We start from the raw sequence: 8,687 nt of genomic DNA, 5'->3' as shown, positions 1-8,687 counted from the left end.
CTGTTTTATACGCGCCTATCAAACAAGGAACCAGGAAACTGTTTTAGCTGTTCAGAGAAAGCAACACTTGTTGTATTTGTCTCTTGATCTGTGTATAAAGTGAAATGGCAGAAACTGGGTTTTCTCAGGAGCAGTTCAGCTGTCCAGTGTGTCTGGATCTACTAAAGGATCCAGTGGCCATTCCCTGTGGACACAATTTCTGTAAGAGCTGTATTATAGGCTACTGGAATCTGGAGAATCAGAAGGGAGTCTACAGCTGCCCTCAATGCAGACAGACCTTCACTTCAAGACCTGCTTTAAATAAAAACACCCTGCTGGCTGAAGTGGTGGAACAACTGAAGAAGACTAAACTCCAAGCTGCTGTTCCTGCTGAATGTGAAGATGTGGAGTGTGATGTCTGTACTGGAAGAAAACACAAAGCTGTCAAGTCCTGCCTGGTGTGTCTGAACTCTTACTGTCAAAATCACCTTCAACAACATGACAGTCTCTTTAAAGGTAAGAGACACCATCTGATAGATGCCACTGGACGACTTCAAGAAATGATCTGCCCTGAACATAATAAACAACTCGAAATCTATTGTCATACTGACGAGAAGTGCATTTGTTTTCTGTGTACGATGGATAATCACAAAAACCATGATACTGTAAGAGCCGTAGCAGAGAGGACAAAGAAACAGGTATGTACTGAAAAGCTATCTATCTATCTATCCTCTCCGGATGTTGAGAGTGAGCAACAATGCCTTAGAGCACAGGAGTTGTGTTTAATGAGCACAATGTTGTGGTTATAATATGGTGTGCCCACATGGTCACTGTGATTTTGCCAAGAAAAGCCCTATTCGGACGGCACTAGTTTTACACGGAGAGGTGGGGTAAAGTAATTATTACCAGAGCTTCTCAGTGATTTTAGTCCCTTCCGAATGTGCCATCTCAGTAATCATTACGGACAATGTCAGTAAAGATTACAGCAACTTTTACCTTCTGTAAAACGGTCCAGAAAAAGTACCTTGGGTAATACTAATCCCGTGCGAATAGACCCGCTGTAAATACGTACGTAAATATTCCATCATTTCCTGTTTAAAAGTAGTTTTCCGTGTTTTTTCAAGTATGGAGGCACTTGAAAAAGCATTCAGTTGCGTTCTACGCAGTGGGACAAGTCTGTGGCAAAATTCAAGTATTTTCCGCATACCATTCAGATCAAAAAGAAAGCATTTGTCAGAGGCACAAAACTAATTTTAGTTTTAGCTAAGTGCCTATTACTAATTAATAAATCTTTGACCGGACCTAACTGTTATATATAGGTTATATATTTAGTTATGTGTTTGCGCACATGGTATCAGGAAGCAACGTATACCCACATGAAGACAGGGAGGTGATGGCGGTGCGTTAATCGAGTGTAAATACCCCTCCCACTTGTGGTAGTTTTACTGAGATTTCTTATCCCGTGCGAATTGGCCAATAATTGCAGACGTCCTGTGGTAAAATTACATTACTCCATCTACCCATGTAAAACTAATCCTGTCCGAATAGGGCTTAAGACATGTTCCTGGAACAAAATATTACGTTGATCCTTGTCCAAAAATGTTGTCCCTAAACCTAACCCTACCCATAATTTATCCCTAAAATCAGAGGAAATAATATGTGAATAACACTGATGTAGAAGCACCTAACCCTGGTTCTAAGCCTAAACTTGACATGAACTGTCCCTAATTGGTTAATTAGAATGTTGTTCCAGGATCAACAAAGATGTTGATAGGAACATCACATTCATGCCGACATGGTGCATGTTGGGCCCCTCATATTGAGTCAGACACGCTTCGGGCTACAACAATCAAAGTGTATGTTTTTAACCACAGTTTTTCTCGCTTTTGCTCTGCACAATAATGCCCTCAGAGCACAGTAGCTGTGCCTTGGTTCTGTCACAGTTTAACTTAACCTTACACAAGGCACAAGTTATGTAGGGGTTCTCAAACATGGCACCAAATATGTTTTGCGTTTTGGTCACAGGTCATCTAATGTGTACATGAGAATTCTTTCCTTCTTATATTGTGGGGCACCTGCCAGGAACTTCACCTCGACAGTAAAGAACAATCAAAGATCATCTGCACAATCTGAAGGATTTGTGAGGATATTGGATAATTTGTAGAGCCTCTTACTGTATTATCAGGAAAAGGAAGTCACAAGTGTAGTAAAATTAATTTTAATTAACAAAAAGATAAACAAGAGTAAAGCAACACAACCACTAAATGGAAGGACCTGTGGGAGATGGAGGCAGGAAGAATCAGTTTCTGCCCCAGAGCTATATATGATGTCCTTCTATCACCAAAAAATCTCCAGCTATGGGTAGGAGAAGATTCATTATGCCCCCTATGCTCATCCCCAGCTACCCTCAGACATATCCTCACCGGCTGCAAAGTGAGACTTTGCATCCTAAGGCAGATACATTTGGAGGCACATCAAGTGCTGAAATGTTTGGCTGCAGCAATTGAGTCCGAAAGAACAGCGATTAATGCCCCACCCCTCATGACACCTAGTACAGCACGAGCAGTGGAACAGGAGTGGAGAAGGACCTCTCCACTGACCAAGACTGGACAATGGAGGGAGCTAGGAGGGAGTGTAGGCCAGCGACTTACAGTCCCGGCTAAGATTGTGACCACCACTCTCTGGTCCAATACCCTGCAGAGGTTGCCACAGAGGAGGCAAATGAGAGGAAGAGGCTACGGTATGCAGGGATGGCAAACGATGCTCATCAGCAGGGCTGGAAAGCTTCAGTCCACCCTGTGGAGGTTGGCTGCAGGGGCTTTGTGCCAACATCTACCGAAAAGCTGCATAAGGAGTTGGGAATCCATGGACAATCCCTGCGCCAGACCATCAGAGAAGTGGAAGATACTGCAGAATATTGCAGTTGATGGCTGTGGTTAAGGAGGAAAGACCCCAGCTGGGCCCCAAGGTGATAGGGACCCACACCAAGGTTTGATCTGCCTCTGCAGAGGGTGTCTTATGTTTAAAAGGCCAAAACACTTGAAGATGTAGAGGTACACAACTGAAGATGGGTTCTATTTCATCTGCTGGTGGCCCAGGACATCTGCTGAAGGAGGCAACTTCATATCCAGCTAGTGTGGTGGAGCTAGTGAAGCTAGAAGCCTTCAAAATGGGGACTTATACCATCTTGTCCTATGTTTTCAAAAGAATACTATGAATGATAAAAGGAATAAAATGCATAGGATGCATAAAATACAAGTGATTAAGTTTGGTGTGGCTATGGCAGAGTTACGTCATCTTATGAGAAGATAAATTGTTGTTTCTCTGAAACTAATAAGATGAAGAACATTATTATGCATCAAACAAATAAATGAAAAATGATTTGTTATTAACTGGCATCAGCTGTAATGTTTAAAGGAACACTCCACTTTTTTTGAAAATAGGCTCATTTTCCAACTCCCCTAGAGTTAAACAGTTGAGTTTTACCGTTTTCGAATCCATTCAGCCGATCTCCGGGTCTAGCGGTACCACTTTTAGCATAGCTTAGCATAGATCATTGAATCCGATTAGACTGTTAGCATCTCGCTCAAAAATGACCAAAGAGTTTCGATATTTTTCCTATTTAAAACTGGACTCTTCTTTAGTTACATCGTGTACTAAGACCGACGGAAAATGAAAAGTTGCGATTTTCTAGGCCGATATGGCTAGGAACTATACTGTCATTCCGGCGTAATAATCAAGGAACTTTGCTGCCGTACCATGGCTGCAGCAGGCGCAATGATATTACGCAGCGTCTCTCTCACAAATGTCTCCATGGTTGCAAGGCACGCTCCCTGTGCAAGCAGGGGGTCACAGACGCTGCGTAATATCATTGCACCTGCTGCAGCCATTGTACGGCAGCAAATTTCCTTGATTATTACGCTGGAATGACAGTATAGTTCCTAGCCATATCGGCCTAGAAAATTGCAACTTTTCATTTTCCGTCGGTCTTAGTACACGATGTAACTACAGAAGAGTCAAGTTTTAAATAGGAAAAATATTGAAACTCTTTGGTCATTTTTGAGCGAGATGCTAACGGTCTAATCAGATTCAATGAACTATGCTAAGCTATGCTAAAAGTGGTACCGCTATACCCGGAGATCAGCTGAATGGATTCGAAAACGGTAAAACTCAACTGTTTAACTCTAGGGGAGTTGGAAAATGAGCCTATTTTCAAAAAAAAGAAGAGTGTTCCTTTAATGTAAATTAGAACATACTTTCTGAATTGGACTAATAACTTCTTATTTTTAGAAATACATTTACAGAAGTCTAATAATGGTTCTATGTACACTGGTGCCTCATCATAAAGAAAAACTGTATAATCTCAAGTCATGATTCATTTAGTTTCCTTTATTCTTATTCTTCATATTTGTTCAGCTTTATGGAAGTCTCACAATGTATAGTTTGCAAATGATAGTCATGTCTAATACAGTTTTGTGTAATATTTAATTTAATTATTGCATTTATTTAATGTAATGATTTATTTAATTTCCATACAGATGATTTTAAAAGAGCGACAGAGAATGTTCCAGCAGAGGATACAGCAGAGAGAGAAAGATCTTGAGGAGTTGAGAGTGGTTGTTGAGTCTCATAAGGTGAGTTTGGAGAAGAACAGAAGTTTAGACTCTCTTCCAGTGCCGGAGCTCTTTCAGTCCCACTGAAGCCTATTGTGAGCCAGAGGCCATGTGAGGCAACAGTAAGAGCTGATTGTGATGTGTGTCCTATACAGCGCTCTGCAGATACAGCAGTGGAGGACAGTGAGAGGATCTTTATTGAGCTGTTACGCTCCATTGAGAATATCTGTTCTAAGGTGACACAGCGGATCAGAGAGCAGGAAAAGTCTGCAGTGAGTCGAGCTGAAGGATTCATGGATCGACTAGAGCAGGAGATTGATGATCTGAAGAGGAGAGATGCTGAGCTGGAGCTGCTTTCTTGCACACATGATCATATTCATTTCCTCAAGGTAACAGATCTGAAATACAGGACAATGGTTATAACTAGGCCTTGCTATTAGAAGATTTTTATGCCTCAGGAGGCATAATAGCAACTGACACTAGTGGTTGTGGCCTAAACTTCCTCGTTATTATGCTCAACTCCCATGCTGGGTGATCGCTGGTTTGGGCAGAAACAGTTACAGAGGCAAGCATTGCTTTTGCTCATACTTAAGGTGATTGACTTGAGTAAACACTTTAAGGGTTAGTTCACCCAAAAATGAAAATTCTGTCATTAATTACTCACCCTCGTGCCGTTCCACACCCGTAAGACCTTCTTTGATCTTCGGAACACAAATTAAGATATTTTTGTTTAAATCCGATGGCTCCGTGAGGCCTACATAGGGAGCAATGACATTTCCTCTCTCAAGATCCATAAAGGTACTAAAAACATATTTGAATCAGTTCATGTGAGTACAGTGGTTCAATATTAATATTATAAAGCGACGAGAATATTTTTGGTGCGCCAAAAAACAAAAAAAACAAAATAACGACTTATTTAGTGATGGCCGATTTCAAAACACTGCTTCAGGAAGATTCGGAGCGTAAAGAATCAGCGTGTCGAATCATGATTCGGATCGCGTGTCAAACCGCCAAACTGCTGAAATCACGTGACTTTGGCGCTCCGAACCGCTGATTCATAACGCTCCGAAGCTTCCTGACGCAGTGTTTTGAAATCGGCCATCACTAAATAAGTCGTTATTTTGTTTTTTGGCGCACCAAAATATTCTCGTCGCTTTATAATATTAATATTGAACCACTGTACTCACATGAACTGATTTAAATGTTTTTAGTACCTTTATGGATCTTGAGAGAGGAAATGTCATTGCTCCCTATGTAGGCCACACGGAGCTATCAGATTTCAACAAAAATATCTCAATTTGCGTTCCGAAGATTAACAAAGGTCTTACAGGTCTGGAACGGCACGAGCGTGAGTAATAAATGACATTATTTTCATTTTTGGGTGAACTAACCCTTTAACTCTATTACATTTTATTGCTTGACTCTAACCTCACCTTGCTCTATTCGGCATAGCCAGACCTTCAGACTGACGGACTTCATGGCATGAACTTCACATACTTTTGAAAATCCAGCATTTAGTTAATCCCGATAAACGCTCATTGTCACAGTTGTAAACACAAAGGCTTTTTTCTTCCGTGAGAGGGTTTGGCAACTCGACGGCTGTGTTTCCAGATAGACCATTAAAGAATGCAACTGTTATGAACAGCTCCGAGACTCGAAGACTGAGGATCCAAACGCAATATTTATTGTAAGGGTAATCCACAATCGTAGTAAAAAAAACAGGCAAAAGTCGACACACAGGTAAACAGTCCAAACAATGATAAAGTCCAGGAAACAGGCAAAACAGAGAAATCCAGAAAACAGGCAAAGAATTCAAAAACCAAGACACGGGAGAATTATGATACAAAGGCTCAGAGACGCAATTCTAACAAATGCAAGACTTAGCCAAGAGTGACTGAAAAAACAGGCTTTATATAGGCAGAGGTAATGAGGTTAATAAGACACAGCTGTAAACAATTATGGATGATTAGAGCAAGCAGTGAACTATGGTAAATGAAGTCCGTGCAAGAATAACAATAGTCCGGGGTGGAGTGCCCTCTGGTGACATTCACGGGCACTCTAACTGGTGACTATGACAGCAACACGCACGTCTCCCGGAAACCCTGCAGAATTCAGCCAATCAGATGATGACTTCAAAACTCCAGAAGTGTTTCCAATTTTGTGTGTCATGCACAGCCAGTGGTCTGTGAGCGTGACGTCTGAGGCTGAGACTAGGTTGGAGCTGAACTTTGCAGGAAGGTAGATCTCCAGGAACAGGATTGGGCACTGTGCTGAATCCATCAGACTTGCAATTTTTGCCTGATGGATGATAAAACAGATAAAACAAATCCCATATACCTGCAGTGAAGGAGGGACAAGAGTCATATCAATGTGCATAAACAAAAAGGATTTCTAAGACCTGATTACTAAAAATATTGGAAATTACTAGAAAAGTAGTGCTAGATTAAACCCGAAATGCCCAGGAGAACACCAAGAAAATGATTAATACAATAATGACACAACCATTATAAATATAGCACAGATACTACTAAACTGGTAGTTCATTAAATGGAAGTTATTGAAGATTTTGATAAGCAAGCAAGTAAATACCGTATGTGATTGTAGTGTAGGCGAGTGGTGCAGGCTTTAAGGTCAAGAAGGCTTTATTTTTTGTGTGTTTATTTATTCCTGTAGAGTTTCCAGTCTCTCTCTGAACCTCCTGAATCTACAGATGTACCCAGCGTCACTGTCAGCTCTCTCCTCACATTTGATGATGTGGGAAAGTATGTCTTTCAACTGAAAGAAAAACTGGAGGATTTCTGTAGAGAGGAGATAGACAAGATATCTGGCAGAGGTAAAGTAACAGATATTCATGTACTCTTATATAAGTCTTGCATCACTAAAATGAATATGGAAGGAATATATATTTGTAATGTGTAAAATGATTTTTAATGGTTACAATGTCTCTTTATTTTTTTAGTAACATATATTGAAATTATTCCCACCAATGAACCCAAAATCAGGGAGGAGTTCCTACAATGTAAGACACAATGGAAACACACAGACACACACACATTGGTACTATCAGTATGAGGACTTTCCACTGACCTAATGGTTTCTATACTGAGCTAAGAGAAATGAAAATTTAAAGATGACATCTTTGTTTGCACAATATGTGACATACTGCAATTGTTGTACTGCTGTATGCCTCCTAGAGGTGCACACTTTTAAAATAATTTAAATTTAATTCAATGATTTTGTGTTTTATCTCAGATTCCAGTCCGTTCACTCTGGATCCAAACACAGTGAATGAACACCTCCGTCTGTCCGTCTGGAATAGAATGTTTAATGTCCCTAATGTAGTCCAGCAGTATCCTGATCATCCAGAGAGATTTGATAATTATCCTCAGGTGTTGTGCAGAGAAAGTGTGTGTGGACGCTGTTACTGGGAGCTCGAGTGGAATGGTGATGATGGTGTGGAAATATCAGTGTCATATAAGAGCATCAGCAGGAGGGGAGGGAGAAATGAATGTGTGTTTGGATGTAATGATCAGTCCTGGAGTTTAGACTGCTCTCCCTTTATTTACTCATTCTGGCACAATAACAGTTATACTGATCTTCCTGTACCTCCCAGCCGCTGTAGGATAGGAGTGTATGTGGATCACAAAGCAGGAAGTCTGTCCTTCTACAGCGTCTCTGACACAATGACCCTCATCCACAGAGTCCAGACCACATTCACTCAGCCTCTCTATCCTGGGTTTGCGGTTCATGGTGGATCAACAGTGAAACTGTGTGATCTAACACAATAGAGTACAGAGAACTGACGGTAGTGTGTAATAATACTAATAATGTGGCTTTGAGCTGCATGATAAATCAGTAATTGTAGTCTCAGGGTGTATGAATAGCAGTTGTATATAGTGTAAATTAATAGCTCAATCATTCAAAAGCCAAATTGTTGGAAAATATGGCTCATTAAATTATACATCATATAAGTAACTAGATCATTATAATTTATAATATAAAAAATAATCATATATTATATATATTAAAGGTGTTGCTCCCTCATTAAATTGATTACTTGTTTTGTCTTTTGCTTTGTTGTAGCTTCCCCACTGA

General features: G+C 40.5%; 1 protein-coding gene across 1 annotated transcript; it reads left to right on the top strand.

Annotated features, from left to right (window-relative positions):
- The first annotated feature begins 40 nt into the window (after positions 1–40).
- On the top strand, positions 41–8,645 carry LOC127518328 (tripartite motif-containing protein 16-like). The gene is made up of 6 exons (XM_051904823.1): positions 41–677; positions 4,518–4,613; positions 4,748–4,981; positions 7,266–7,425; positions 7,552–7,611; positions 7,845–8,645. Exons 1-6 carry the CDS (start codon positions 105–107, stop codon positions 8,378–8,380), a joined length of 1,659 nt encoding a protein of 552 aa, XP_051760783.1. The 5' UTR covers positions 41–104; the 3' UTR covers positions 8,381–8,645.
- The last annotated feature ends 42 nt before the right edge of the window (positions 8,646–8,687 follow it).

This window comes from Ctenopharyngodon idella, chromosome 9 (assembly GCF_019924925.1).
Source record: "Ctenopharyngodon idella isolate HZGC_01 chromosome 9, HZGC01, whole genome shotgun sequence".
Classification (NCBI taxonomy): domain Eukaryota; kingdom Metazoa; phylum Chordata; class Actinopteri; order Cypriniformes; family Xenocyprididae; genus Ctenopharyngodon; species Ctenopharyngodon idella.
The sequence above is the reverse complement of the archived record's forward strand: the minus strand, read 5'-3'. Positions and strand labels throughout refer to the sequence as shown.